Below are 15,751 nucleotides of genomic sequence, written 5' to 3' on the forward strand. Positions count from 1 at the left end.
AGGCTGCTTCTCTAATCTTCAGGCCATGACTGCCCCCATGAAGGTAAAATAATCCATCCATTATCCATAACCACTTATCCTGTGCAGGGTCGCAGGCAAGCTGGAGCCTATCTCAGCTGACTATGGGTGAGAGGTGGGGTACACCCTGGACAAGTCTCCAGGTCATCGCAGGGCTGACACATAGAGACAAACAACCATTCACATTCAAAGTCAAAGTCAAACTTTATTGCCATTCAGACCATACAACAAGCAGTGCACAACTGAAAGAAATTACGTTTCTCCACACTCCAATGTGCTGGTATGTACAATAAACATTACAGCAAATTAGATGTTAGGTGCCTCGCTCAAGGCCGTCCCATATTAACCTAACTGCATGTCTTTGAACTGTGGTGGAAACCAGAGCACCCGGAGGAAACCCACGCAGATAACGTGCAAACTCCACACAGAAAGGCCCTCATCGGCCACGGGGCTCGAACCCAGAACCTTCTTGCTGTGAGGCGACAGTGCCAACCACTATACCACCGTGCCACCCAGGTTAAATAAAATAAAATAAAATAACTTTTACTCTGAATTAACTAAAAGGTGATGAAAGGTGGCGGCATGGTGGTGTAGTGGTTAGCGCTGTCGCCTCACAGCAAGAAGGTCCGGGTTCGAGCCCCATGGCCGGCGAGGGTCTTTCTGTGTGGAGTTTGCATGTTCTCCCCGTGTCCGCGTGGGTTTCCTCCGGGTGCTCCGGTTTCCCCCACAGTCCAAAGACATGCAGGTTAGGTTAACTGGTGACTCTAAATTGACCGTGGGTGTGAGTGTGAATGGTTGTCTGTGTCTATGTGTCGGCCCTGTGATGACCTGGCGACTTGTCCAGGGTGTACCCTGCCTTTCGCCCGTGGTCAGCTGGGATAGGCTCCAGCTTGCCTCCGACCCTGTAGAAGGATGGAGCGGCTAGAGATAATGAGATGAAATGAGAACTTTTACTCTGAATTAACTAAAAGGTGATGAAAGGTGGCGGCATGGTGGTGTAGTGGTTAGCGCTGTCGCCTCACAGCAAGAAGGTCCGGGTTCGAGCCCCATGGCCGGCGAGGGCCTTTCTGTGCGGAGTTTGCATGTTCTCCCCGTGTCCGTGTGGGTTTCCTCCGGGTGCTCCGGTTTCCCCCACAGTCCAAAGACATGCAGGTTAGGTTAACTGGTGACTCTAAATTGAGCGTAGGTGTGAATGTGAGTGTGAATGGTTGTCTGTGTCTATGTGTCAGCCCTGTGATGACCTGGTGACTTGTCCAGGGTGTACCCCGCCTTTCGCCCGTAGTCAGCTGGGATAGGCTCCAGCTTGCCTGCGACCCTGTAGAACAGGATAAAGCGGCTAGAGATAATGAGATTAGAGAGAGATGAGAAAATAACTTTTACTCTGAATTAACTTAAAGGTGATGAAAGGTAGCGGCATGGTGGTGTAGTGGTTAGCGCTGTCGCCTCACAGCAAGAAGGTTCGAGTTCGAGCAGCGTGGCCAGCGAGGGCTTTTCTGTGCGGAGTTTGCATGTTCTCCCCGTGTCCGTGTGGGTTTCCTCCGGGTGCTCCGGTTTCCCCCACAGTCCAAAGACATGCAGGTTAGGTTAACTGGTGACTCTAAATTGACCGTAGGTGTGAATGTGAGTGTGAATGGTTGTCTGTGTCTATGTGTCAGCCCTGTGATGACCTGGTGACTTGTCCAGGGTGTACCCCGCCTTTCACCCGTAGTCAGCTGGGATAGGCTCCAGCTTGCCTGCGACCCTGTAGAACAGGATAAAGCGGCTACAGATAATGAGATGAGATGAGGTGATGAAAGGTTATGTAGTAATGGTAGAAGGAGGAGGTTGTTTTCGATGTCTGGTCTATGATACAGTATTTCACATGTCATGCGCCTCATCCTCTGGTCCACTAGGTGGCGATAATAAGTCTACTGAGCTACAACCCGGAAGTGCACACGAGAAGAAAACAGCGGTTGTTTGTTATTGCTGCCAGCTGAGAGGCTATGGGGGAACAGAGAGAGGTGTTGGACAGACAAACTGTCCTGAATGAAGCTCATAAAGAGTTTAATAGCAAACATTTTAAACGCGCTGAGGATTTATACACAGAGTTCATCAAGCTCTGCATGGCATCTGGGTGATTAATTAATGGTTAACTTTACAAATAAGTGTGTTAGAAGAATGGAACAGGTTAATAATGCTAACCTGTGTGTGTGTGTTTAGTGAAATCTGCCCTGTTTACCTTATTTACTGTTTATATCCTGTTTTTATTGACATTACAGACAATACAACGCTAAAGACTTGGCCACAGCCTACAATAACCGCGGACAGGTGAAGTACTTCCGGGTCGATTTTTATGACGCCATGGATGATTACAGCGCCGCTATTAAAGCCAGCAGGCAGTTTGAAGTGCCTTATTACAACCGAGGACTGGTGCGGTATCGACTGGGTAGGTAGCCCGGTATCTCTCACACCTGTAGATTCTCTTTACCCCATTGTTTTTCCCATTTCTCTGTGAACTCTTAATCTGGAATTTTCCTATTTTTGTTGTTTGTGTCATTGTGTATGTCCGATATCATGGATTATACTAGTGCATCTCAAAAAATTAGAATACCATGAAAAAGCTCCTTTTTTCATAATTTAATTCAAAAAGGTAAACTTTCATATATTCTATATTCATGACATGTAAAGTCAAATATTTTAAAGCCTTTTTTGTTTTAATTTTGATGATTATGGCTTATAGCTCATGAAAATCAGAAATCCAGTATCTCAAATTATTAGAATATTCCCTAAGATCAATTAAAAAAAAGGATTTACAATACAGAAATGTCCAACTTCTGAAAAGTATATTCATTTATACACTCAATACTTGGTTGGGGCTCCTTTACCATGAATTACTGTATCGATGCGGTGTGGCATGGAGGTGATCAGTCTGTGGCACTGCTGAGGTGTTATTGAAGCCCAGGTTGCTTTGATAGTGGCCTTCAGCGTATCTGTATTTTTGGGTTGGGTGTTTCTCATCTTCCTCTTGACAATACCCCATAGATTCTCTATGGGGTTCAGGTCAGGCAAGTTGGCTGGCCAATCAAACACAGTAATATCATGGTCAGCAAACCATTTGGTAGTAGTTTTGGCACTGTGGGTAGGTGCCAAATCCTGCTGGAAAAGGAAATCAGCATCTCCAAAAAGCTCGTCAGCAGATATGCATGAAGTGCTCTAAAATCTCCTGGTAGATGGCTGTGTTGACTTTGGACTTGATAAAATACAGTGGACCAACACCAGCAGATGACATGGCACCCCAAATCATCACAGACTGTGGAAACTTCACACTGGGCTTCAAACACCTTGGATTCTGTGCCTCTCCACTCTTCCTCCAGACTCTAGAACCATGACTTCCAAATTAAATGCAAAATGTACTTTCATCTGAAAAGAGGACTTTGGACCACTGAGCAGCAGTCCATTTCTTTCTCTCCTTAGCCCAGATAAGACACTTCTGACATTGTCTCTGGCTCAGGAGTAGCTTGATATTAGGAACGCGAAAGTTGTATCCACTTTCTTGAAGATGTCTGTTCATGATGGGTCTTGATACACTGACACCAGCCTCAGTCCACTCCTTGTGAAGCTCTCCCAAGTTCTTGAATCAACTTTTCTTGACAAGACTGCGGCCATCCCTGTTGCTTGTGCACCTTTTCCAGCCACCCTTTTCAGCAATGACCTTTTGTGGCTTACCCTCCTTGTGGAGGGCATCAGTGATCATCTTCTGGACAACAGTCAAGTCAGCAGTCTTCCCCGTGGTTGTGTGTACTGAACTAGACCGAGAGATACACTGTGTTCATACTGTTTTACTCAAACTCGAAATGAAATATTCTAATATTTTGAGACGTTTTTTTTTTATGTTTTTGTACTGTATGCCATACTGATTAAAATAGAAAAATGCTTGAAACATTTTAGTTTGTGTAATGAGTCTATAATATATAACATTTTCACTTTCTTAAATAACTGATGGAAAATATTGAACTTTTTCACAATATTCTAATTTTTTGAGATGCACTAGTATATAGACTGTTCTGTAGGTTTCTTCATCACGTAGTGCTTCACTAAGCATGGAATTTCAGTGTCCAAACTTCAACGACAGTAAAGTTGTCTTATGCCGGGATCAGACTGCACAGTATTTTTGTCTTTCATGGTGAAAGTCAAGGTCACCGTGTCTGATCAGGTGATCGTAGTGCTATAAATTATTGCCATGTCTTGGTTGGGAGACTAACAAGTAGTGCTGTATTACTTGAGACCGGTCTTGGTCTTGAGACCACTTTTTGAAGGTCTCGTTTTGGGATCAACCACGTTTATTACTTGGTCTTGTCTCGGTCACCGACATGGAGGACTCATGATTTTTATTTCAAGACCACAAGTGTGGGGATTTCACTAAATTGTCGATGCATTGTCTGGTTTTATTTGTTAACATCGGTACTAGATGTAGAAATTAGATGTAAAATTTTCTGCTTCAAATGCAACCAATAATATGACTCATTTGCTAATTTTAAAATTTCTTCTTGTTAATGGCTATCACCCCTCCCCCCCAGTCCCTTCACACCTACTGGTCTGATCTTGGTCTTGTCTTAGTCTCAATGTACTCTGGTCTTGGTCTTGACTTAGTCTTAACCCCTCAAAGTCTCGGTCTGGACTCGACGCACCCTGGTCTCGGTCTGGACTCGACGCACCCTGGTCTCGGTCTGGACTCGACGCACCCTGGTCTCGGTCTGGACTCGACGCACCCTGGTCTCGGTCTGGACTCGACGCACCCTGGTCTCGGTCTGGACTCGACGCACCCTGGTCTCGGTCTGGACTCGACGCACCCTGGTCTCGGTCTGGACTCGACGCACCCTGGTCTCGGTCTGGACTCGACGCACCCTGGTCTCGGTCTGGACTCGACGCACCCTGGTCTCGGTCTGGACTCGACGCACCCTGGTCTCGGTCTGGACTCGACGCACCCTGGTCTCGGTCTGGACTCGACGCACCCTGGTCTCGGTCTGGACTCGACGCACCCTGGTCTCGGTCTGGACTCGATTTAGTTGGACTTGACAACATAACGAGGCTTTTTTTTTTTTTTTTTAAGCCAATCATTTATTCATGTTGTTGGAGAAGAGGGACAAGAAATTGTCAGTCATGGCTACAGGACCATCCAGGACCACGTCAGATTTGTCAAACTTGGTGAGAAAATACAAAAAAAACTTCTGCCATGCTAGACTTTTCATCAAGGTGTCATTGCTATATCGCTGTTCTTCTTCAATTACGTCACACAACAAGGCCTGTTCTTTGTTCCTGACGTTCATATTCAGGCCTGACGCTGGAAATTTGTCCACCATGACATGATCGTGTCAAAATCAGGCTGAATTCATGTAGTCTGATCTCGTCATTCTTGCTTCCACCAGTTTTGTTAGAGGAGGTTGTTTTCGTCTTTGTTTGTTTATCTGTTCCCAACGTAACTCAAAAAGTAGTGAACAGATTTTGATGCAATTTGGAGGGAAGGTGAGCCATGGGTCAAGGAACAATTGATTAGTTTTTGATGCAAATTCAAATATGTGGCTTGGCGAAGGTATGTACTCTAACAAGTGCCGTTCTAATTTATTTTTAATTTATCAGGGTACACCGACGCTTGGGCATGCGATGACTGACTGCTGGCATTGAAGGCATGTCCAGTTTTGCCAACTCGTTTCAGAGGAAAGTAGATGCTCTTGAAGTCACCAGATGACCTCTCGGATGAATTTGCATATCTGTTAATTCGTCTCAAATTTGACGTTTGGATATCAAGTTGGAAGTTTTTCTGAAAACATATAGAATAAGTTGTAGCAGAATAAAAGCAATGTATTTGATGGGCTTGTGAGCGGTGCAACAGAAAAGTGTTGGCTCTAACGTTGGGAGAGCGTGGGTTTGAGTCATGCTGATGCTACAGTATTTTGTGGATGGAGTCAAGATGGTAAAATTGTTTGTTTGGGATCTCTGGGTGTGAAGGATGTCAATCCGAACAACACCAGCCAGTCGTGGTCATGGTCCTCAGAGTCTGTGATTCATGAAATGATGCAGTCGCTGTCCTGTGATATGCGAGAGCTGGCTGGTGGATGTGACCAACCTGGAGAGGAAAATAAGGCAGGGGGTGAATAATTAATAAAAGATAATATTAGGAAACTGATTCAGGTTGAGGGGTGGCACGGTGGTGTAGTGGTTAGTGCTGTCGCCTCACAGCAAGAAGGTCCGGGTTCGAGCCCCGTGGCCGGCGAGGGCCTTTCTGTGCGGAGTTTGCATGTTCTCCCCGTGTCCGCGTGGGTTTCCTCCGGGTGCTCCGGTTTCCCCCACAGTTCAAAGACATGCAGGTTAGGTTAACTGGTGACCCTAAATTGACCGTGAGTGTGAATGGTTGTCTGTGTCAGCCCTGTGATGACCTGGCGACTTGTCCAGGGTGTACCCCGCCTTTCGCCCGTAGTCAGCTGGGATAGGCTCCAGCTCGCCTGCGACCCTGTAGAACAGGATAAAGCGGCTAGAGATAATGAGATGATTCAGGTTGGGATGGTGGGATGTGGCCTGACACAGAATGGTGAAACAGGTCGTTCCCTCGAAGCCTGTGGTTTGTTTTTTTTTCCCCCTCTTGCATGAAGTTAACTAAGACTTCTTATTATGAAACCAGAAAGCACAAAGTCCTCTGTCCTGAACACACTAAAGACTCCTATAAATGTTACATAAACATCTCCAAACAGAAAACTTCACTGTATAAACTATTGCATGTTTTTTTTTTTTTTTTTAATTAGCTTTATGTTATATGGAGAGTCTCATGTACGAGTCCCAGTGTACGAGCTGTTAATATAGAAACTGTGACAGAGGGCATTAATATAAATATAAACCTGTCATTTACATTACAGCCAGGACAGAGAGAGAGGGATGTAAACGGATTACGCAATGTGTATGATTAATGAGCTAAGTGTGTACAGTCGGTACCATATGATTTGATTAAATCTGTAAACTGATACATCACGGTCACAATTCTTGTCTCATGTCAGCAAGTGTGTGCAAAGAACAGTCTTGTGAAATTTTTTCTCAACGTATTGTGTGTGCGCGTGCTCTACATGCTCATCATGGAGCTGTTTGGGTTACAGCTAGTCAATTTTTTGCTGCTTTTTTTTTTTAAAGAAGGTTTTGAGTTAATGTGTTCAAGTGTAACAGCATTGAGTGACGTTTCAGAAACGTGTTTAGAGAAGATTTTTGGAACGAAGCATAAAGACATTTACATTCTGATACTATGGTCAGATGAGCCTCAGGCCCAAAATCTGAAACGACCAATATACTATTTTAGGGCCCGTTTACACGAGGACGCTGTCGGGTAAAAACGACTAAATATTTTATCGGAAGTGCCTTTCGTCTACACGGGGACGGCGTTTCCGAGGCTGAAAAACGGAAAAAATTGAAAACGCCTTCCAGAGTGGATAAGTTAAAAACAGCCCCTGTTGCATATCCGTCTAAACTACCCAATACGCGAAACTCTGCTCGGATCTGCTCACGTCGGGTACGCGTTTACGTCATACATATGTCATATACTGTACATGCCAGCCCGGGAAGTAAGAAAGTAAGTAAAAAAGTAAGAGCATGTCTGATTACATCGATCCAACGGACCTTCAAGCTGCTCTGGCAGCTTTAATAAACGTCCAGGAGTCCTTCGAACATCTATACCGAATCTGCACATATACCGTTAATGAACAGAGGCGGGTATAGCATGCTCTTACTTTTTTACTTACTTTCTTACTTACCATAGCCAGAGTAGTCAAAGTTTTCGCGGTGCAGATCAGACAAGACGGAAGACGTTGCGCATGCGTGCAGACATAGCGGAGGTCTTTCACAGCACCACCTAGCTGCCTGGCATGCACATCCAATTGAATTCCACACATTTATGCGTCACCGTATAGACGCAGATTTCCTCCTTGAAAACGGTCGTGTAGACGCGGAAAAAAGTGAGAACGAAAACGGACTTTTGCGTTTTTGTTTCAGACCGTCCCCGTGTAAAGTGGGCCTTAAAGGCAGAGTAGGTCATTATTTAGAAGATTTATTGTTGTATTTTGACAATGACCGAAGGCTTCTACAAGGATAGGCAGATGTACTGTAGACTAGGGATGTCCATTTCAGATTTTTTCTGTCACTGACAGTCGACATGCCTTAATCAATGATTAACCAATAAGAAGATGCAGGCCGGTTTAGAATGGATGAGTGACTGACACCAGTACAAAAAACGCTTTAGAAGTGCTTTGTCATCGTGTGTGCCCCCCCCCCAAAAAAAAAAGTGGAAACAATTCATAACCAGGCTTGTAGTACTCGAGTCCGACTCGTGCCCTAATTTTAAGGACTCATACATTAACTGCATTCGGACTTGTAAATTGGAGATGAGGACTTGACTTTTTTTTTTTTTTGGTAACCTGCCATAATAATTTGGTGTAAGATATTTATATCTGCATTAATTTTGTACCAATTTCATGCAAGAGTGTTGCTCCAGACAGCGCGCACACGCCGTAAACGACTCGCACCTGCACAGAATTAAGGCGCAATCAGTGCATCAGTATAAAAGCTGTGAAAACACACTTTGTGAAGTATTGAGTTGCGTTGCTGATGCATTACCCAGCCTTATTTCCTTGTTCGGTTTCCTGATCCCTGATTTCCTGTTTCTCGTCTTTGATTCTGTCTCGTCTACGATAGCCTGTTTGTGCCTCGTTCGACCTGTCGCGTGTTTCACTGTTTTTACAATTTTACCTGCCATTCTGGATTGTTTACCGTCTTCACTTGTATTAATAAACGCACCCTCTGCACTTGCATCCGTCTCCCAACCATCTCTGACAGAATACTTCACACTCCCTGATAAAGAGAAGCGCATTCACCTGTTCAGGAACAAACTGATGTTAATGGCGCTGAAGCAAACAGCTACCGTCAAATGGTGCGGTTGGAGTCTTGTTCTCGGACTCGACTCGAATTTTTTTTTTATGACTTGAACACTGGGGACTCAAGACTGGACTCGGACTCGCAGTTTAGTGACTCGACTACAACACTGTTCATAACTGATGTAAATAATTTGCAAGACGTTGCTAGACTTTGCAATGAACAAAATTATTTAACAAAATGAAACGAACATTTAATCCTCCAGCGCCAAGTGCATTTAACCGGCAAGTCCGGCAGCCTACATTTCCCATGTAGGAAAATATTGTAAAACTCAGGGCTATTAAAATGAACAGCAAGTGGGCGTACTTTCTAACATACAACCCCTGGCAAAAAGTATGGAATCGCCAGTCTTGGATGAGCACTCATTCAGACGTTTTATTCTGTAGAACAAACTGAGATCACAAACATGATACAGTAATAAAGTCATTCCAAAGTGCAACTTCTTGGCCTTCAGAAACACTAAAATAAACGAAGAAAATACATTGTGATAGTCAGCAAATGTTACTTTTATAGATCAAGCACAGGGAAAAAAAATATGGAATCACTCAATTCTGAGGAAAAAAATATGGAAATCACTCAATTTTCAGGTAGAAAATAAGGACTCACCCAGTCAATTTCCTTTCCCTAAACTGACTCCTGCCTCAGATTAGATCTGCTCGTTAGTCTGCAGTTAGAAACAGCGCAGTTATCACACCTTGGAGGGCTGCTGGACCAAATGGATTGGCAAGAATCATGGCTCCAACAAGAGAGAGATGTCTCTTGAAACAAAAGAGAGGATTGTCAAACTTCTTAAAGAAGGTAACTCTTCACGCATGGTTGCCAAAGATGTGGACTGTTCACACTCAGCTGTATCTAAGATATGGACCAAGTACAAACAGCATGGGAAGGTTTTTAAAGCCAAGCGTACTGGTAGACCAAGGAAGACATCAGAGCGTCAAGACAAAAAACTTAAGGCCATATGTCTTGAAAACCGAAAAAGTACAACAAAACAAATGAAGCATAAATGGGAGGAAGCTGGAGTCAATGTACAAGTATGTGACCGAACCGTGAGAAATCGCCTAAAGGAAATGGGATTTTCATCTAGGAAAGCTAAAAGAAAACCATCATTGACACCTAAACAGAAAAGAACAAGACTACAATGGGCTAAGGAGAAGCAATCATGGACTGTGGATGAAAGTTATCTTCAGTGATGAATCACGAATCTGCATTGGACAAGGTTGATGATGCTGGAACTTTTGTTTGGTGCCGTTCCAGTGAGATTTATGAAGAGGACTGCCTAATAAAAAAAACATCCAAATTTCCACAATCCTTGATGATCTGGGGCTGCATGTCAGGCAAAGGCACTGGGGAGATGGCTGTGGTTACTTCTTCAATAAATGCACAGGTTTACATTGACATTTTGGACAGTTTTCTTATCCCTTCAATTGAAAAGATGTTTGGGGATGATGAAATAATTTTCCAAGATGACAGTGCATCGTGCCATAGAGCAAAAACTGTGAAAGCATTCCTTGGTGAAAGACACATCCAGTCAATGTCATGGCCTGCAAATAGTCCAGATCTCAACCCAATAGAAAACTTGTGGTGGAAATTGAAAAAAATGGTCCACGACAAGGCTCCGGCCTGCAAAGCTGATCTGGCAACTGCAATCAAAGAGAGTTGGCACCAGATTGATGAAGAATACTGTTCGTCACTCAAGTCCATGCCTAAGAGACTGCAAGCCGTTATAAAAGCCAGAGGTGGTGCAACTAAGGCCAAGTTTACATTAGACCGTATCTGTCTCGTTTTCTTCGCGGATGCACTGTCCGTTTACATTAAAACGCCGGGAAACGGGAATCCGCCAGGGTCCACGTATTCAATCCAGATCGTGTCTGGTCCGGTGCTGTGTAAACATTTGAGAATACGCGGATACGCTGTGCTGAGCTCTAGCTGGCGTCGTCATTGGACAACGTCACTGTGACATCCACCTTCCTGATTCGCTGGCGTTGGTCATGTGACGCGACTGCTGAAAAACGGCGCGGACTTCCGCCTTGTATCACCTTTCATTAAAGAGTATAAAAGTATGAAAATACTGCAAATACTGATGCAAATACTGCCCATTGTGTAGTTATGATTGTCTTTAGGCTTGCCATCCTTCCACTTGCAAGTGGTAAGTGACGCGCATGCCCGACATGCACTGAGATCACACAGCGGCTCAGTCCCGAATCACTGCTCGTGCGCTTCACTCGCGCGCTCTGTGAGCTGCGCAGGGCCGGAGTGCGCACCCTCCAGAGGGCACTCGCTGTTCAGGGCGGAGTGATTTGGAGCGCAGGATGCCTGCGGAGCCGAGCGTATCCGTGTATTGGTGTTGCTGTGTGGACGCGAATCGTGTATTGGTGTTGCTGTGTGCACACTAATCGTTTTAAAAACGTTAATCTGATGATCCGCTGATACGGTCTAATTTAAACCCTACCTAAGTACTAGTGATGTTTTGAATGTTCTTTTGTTTGTCTGTTTTTCATGATTCCATATTTTTTTCCTCAGAATTGAGTGATTCCATATTTTTTCCCTGTGCTTGGTCTATAAAAGTAACATTTACTGACTTCCACAATGCTTTTTCTTCATTTCTTTTAGTGTTTCTGAAGGCCAAGAAGGTGCACTTTTGGAATGACTATTATTGTATCATGTTTGTGATCTGAGTTTGTTCTACAGAATAAAACGTGTGAATGAGTGCTCATTCAAGACTGGTGATTCCATACTTTTTGCCAGGGGTTGTATAAGCACAGAGAGTGCTGTAACGAAAACCAGCTCCACTATCAGGTATGTGTAACTTGATGATCAACGGCCAACGTTTTAACAAAACGGAAAGTTGTCATTCAACCCGGACAACTTGTTTGCTGACTTTCATTCAGAAATGGCGACATGTCGACATGCTGTAGCGTTAATCTTGTGTGCAGTCTGTTTACTGTGAGAACCGCAGCGGAGAATACCCACTCAGGTGTTCCTGAAAACCTTCTCCACAGACCACACAAATGGACAATGTCCTTCTCCACCATTAAACAAATCCTCCGAGTTATCTCGTCAGACCGCTGGGAATCACATCATCTCCCGGTTCACATGGAGGGCAAAGTTTGTTGTCGTCCATCACACAATGCTTATGGATGTTTACTTCGCAAGTGGTACTGCATTGCGGTTGGACCACTGCTATATTTCAACATAGCTTGCATATGACCTCATCGTCCTTTCGGTCGAAATGGTCCCAAGCTACTAATTTTGGCTCGTTTCATTTCGCTCAGACTGCAAATATAGCTATAGCCTGTAGGAGGCGCCTGTATTGGTTGCACGTGTCAATACACCCCAGGAGTTGAAAGGTTGTAACATTACGCCCTGTTTCATATATTTCTTTTACCCTCTCTACGTTCTGTGAGTTTACCACACTGCAAACTCTTTAATTGTTTAACTGATCGTATTAATCGATTAAAACTCTATCAGTTCTACGGTGAATCCTAGACATATTGCGAAAGCTGTGATGATCAACCATAGCCATGTTTGTTGTTTACATTCATTCTTTATGATAACGTCAGGTGTTTTCTTACGTCAATGAGACATGAGGTAGTTGGATATGACAACGATGTGCTAAACTGCTCCCCCTAATGGCCTCTCTCTGATGTGCACTCATCCTCCAGCAGTAGTCAGGCAGTGCGCGTTCATGTGCTCTGGATGAGTGGCTTTGAAGGAACGGGGGTGGGATTATTTTTACAGCGACTCGTATGATGGACAGTGTACATAATCTCAGGCTAATAATAAACGGATAAACAAGCGTGGTGGTGTTATTTCATGAAGAAAACTGTGTGCAATCATTCATCATTTTACGTTGGATGTTTATTTCCAGGAACATGACGAGCTGTTGGTTTTGTGTCTCTTTACTTTTAATGCAGATTTATTTCAAGATACAGTATGAACTCGAAAAGGTAGGAAAAGGAGAGACTGGTGATGGAACCACAAAAACTGAAATTTCTTGTGGACGTTCCATGAAATTAAACAGATAGAAGTATGTGTTCTTTGACAACTTTTTAAAACTCTTTCTTTGGCAAGTTCCTACAGTATAAGAGGAATCAAACACTTCAGGAGGTTCTGTTATTAGAAAACACGCCCGACTTGAGGGTGATGGCAGTAAATCATCTTTACATCAGACCACCTTGTCCTGGATTAGTTTCCTCTAACAGCGTGCCCTGTTGTGTTTTTATTCCTTATATTTCTCTTTCTTGCAGGTTTCTTTCAAGATGCCGAGAGCGATTTTAAGAAAGTGCTGGAAATCAGCCCCGGCTTTGAAGATGCCAGACTGTGTTTGCGTCGGACGATTCTCGACCATGAAGAAAAAATAAGCAGAGGATATTGATGATGGATTTTCATCGCCACATTTATGACTGATTTAATTTAATTCCTAACTGATTGATTATTAAGCGTGTTGTGAATTGCTTGTATTTGCTTCAAAGTAGGATTTTTTTTTTTTTTTTTAATTTCCTGCTTTTTGTAATTTCTGGATCTGGATGTAAATTTGTAAAAGGTTTAGTTTTATAAAAATCGCTGAGCTCATCTTATTTCCTCAAATAAAATGTACGATATGAAATATATTGTAAATTATAAGAGAAAATAAAGCGGCTAGAGATAATGAGATGAGATAATCTACTTTTTCAGCTCGGAGTCTGTGTGGTTTATTTAAAAAAAAAAAAAAGTAGGGTCCCCCCCAATGTCTCCATATTTAGAGAGTTCCTGGAGTTGCACTTTACTTACAGATTTGTTCAGAATAATTTCATTAATCATGAACAACTCTGTTGATAAGAATTTTTTTTTTTTTTCCCTTCCTCTCAAAATGTTGACCCTAAGTAATTGACCAACAGAAAATGGACATGCTGGATTTCTGGTGTTTAAGCCCCTGCAAAATAAATATATTTCATCCTGTATTTATATAGTACAGGTTAGTCCATAATTATTGGCACACTTTGTGAAAATTTACTTAAGCTATCATATACATGTCAATCAAACCTGTATAACCAACCTCCAAAATCCATATTTCCCTTATAAAATCCGTATAAGATGCAAATTAAAATAATTTACCTAAAATTTGAATCATAATTAACAATGATATATCCCAGTTACTTTTTATTCAATATTAATAACAATAAACCTTTAGAATGAATACAAAGCTCCAATGTTTGACAAAAACACAAAGTGTTATCAGCGTAGTTACGAAGGAAATACTTCGTTGTTTGGAGACAGGTTTCACCGAGCGGCTATTATGCGCGAGACTTCATATTGGCCACAAAGTCAGGAAAATCTGTTCGTAAAATTACGTTATAATGACCAAATACAATGAAAAGTATTTTTCCAGTCTCACCTGTGAAAGGTAATCCCATGTGATCTCGTTTGGACGGTAAACCTGTTGGTACAGATAAACGCAGCACATGAATGAGGCATCTTTATTCTCGGCTACCGTCTAGACGCTATACCAGAGACGGTTGAAGAATCTCCACTTTGCCACATCCAATATGGCGGCGAGGATGACATATGATTCTACGCAGAATGCGGCGTCTATCACTACGTTCAGACTGCAACCTGAAACAACCCGTATCCGATTTGTTGTGAAATCCGATTTTTTTGTTAGGCCGTTCACATTACCAATTATATGAGACTTGTATGCGATCTCCAATATGAACGGAAAACGACCCAAAAGTGTCCCGCATGCGCAAATTGACACGTAATAAGCACATCTACGTAATACGTAAACAAAAAAAAAGCGCACTCTTCAAGTTTGCAAGTAAAGCATGGAGATGAGGCGAGACCTGGCGATGTGGTTTTTGTGGCGGCGGCGGAACTCGCACAATAATCTGATTAATGTGGGCAGCAGACTAATGAGACCGAAGGTGTCAAATTACTGGAAATTTCCAGAACAATCTTATCTTGTAATACAGGATGATTTAACATCCAGGTCCCTACTAAATCCACCATTAGCTTGATCAATTCTATAAAAGTCTATTTAAATTCTGAAAACTGTACAAATGTTGTTGTTTTCCACCAAAGAGGCGGGATTAGCCAACGCAGAATAGTGACGTTTGTCTCTTGTTGATGACGTGTAGGTCGCATGAATGCGACCTGTCCGGTCAGACTGCAGTCGCATGTGAAAATAACGGATATGCATCGGTATTAGGACCACATATCCAAGCGGCCTGGGTCGCATGTGAAAAAAATCGGATCTGTGTCATTCAGATTGTCAATAACAAATCGGATATGGGTCGTTTCAGGGTGCAGTCTGAACATAGTCTATGTTTATATGTCTATGACTTCCCGGTTGGCGGGATTCTCGCAATGCGGTGTGCGCATGATCAAAAGTGGAACGAAGTCTCGCTACCACAAGATAACGCGCGATTTCATAAGACTCTTTACTGGCTGTCTGTGGTGTACAGTACGTTTGTAAATGTTATGCCCGCTTTTATTATCGTGGGAATTGATTATAGCTCTAAATAAATATTGAAGTTTTTTTTAAAGAATCCGTATAACTTTATTTATACGCCCGTATACTACGTTTATTGAATCAAATCCGTATAAAATACAGACATTCCGTATAGGTTGACATGTATGGCTATCAATAAATAACATGCTGATATTTTAGCTTGAACCTGTGAGGACACTATAGTGGGTTTTTTTTTCCCTTCTTCAGTGTACTCTCTTTGTCGTCTAACAAGATTAGAGACACTTCTAGAGGGTACTGGATTTATTTCAAGCTCGTTTAGTTTTGTGCAGTTTTAACTCTCGC

At 42.9% G+C, this 15,751-nt stretch overlaps 1 protein-coding gene across 1 annotated transcript; it reads left to right on the top strand.

Moving 5' to 3' along the window:
* The first annotated feature begins 1,953 nt into the window (after positions 1–1,953).
* Positions 1,954–13,609, top strand: ttc32 (tetratricopeptide repeat domain 32). Its single transcript, XM_060916370.1, has 3 exons — positions 1,954–2,131; positions 2,277–2,443; positions 13,209–13,609. Exons 1-3 carry the CDS (start codon positions 2,001–2,003, stop codon positions 13,334–13,336), a joined length of 426 nt encoding a protein of 141 aa, XP_060772353.1. The 5' UTR covers positions 1,954–2,000; the 3' UTR covers positions 13,337–13,609.
* The last annotated feature ends 2,142 nt before the right edge of the window (positions 13,610–15,751 follow it).

Source organism: Neoarius graeffei, chromosome 3 (assembly GCF_027579695.1).
Source record: "Neoarius graeffei isolate fNeoGra1 chromosome 3, fNeoGra1.pri, whole genome shotgun sequence".
NCBI lineage: Eukaryota > Metazoa > Chordata > Actinopteri > Siluriformes > Ariidae > Neoarius > Neoarius graeffei.

Coding starts and splice junctions, on each gene's coding strand:
- ttc32 (XM_060916370.1), top strand. CDS start 2,001: ATGGGGGAACAGAGAGAGGTGTTGGACAGACAAACTGTCCTGAATGAA. Junction 2,132..2,276: donor AAGCTCTGCATGGCATCTGG/GTGATTAATTAA, acceptor TTGACATTACAG/ACAATACAACGCTAAAGACT. Junction 2,444..13,208: donor ACTGGTGCGGTATCGACTGG/GTAGGTAGCCCG, acceptor TCTTTCTTGCAG/GTTTCTTTCAAGATGCCGAG.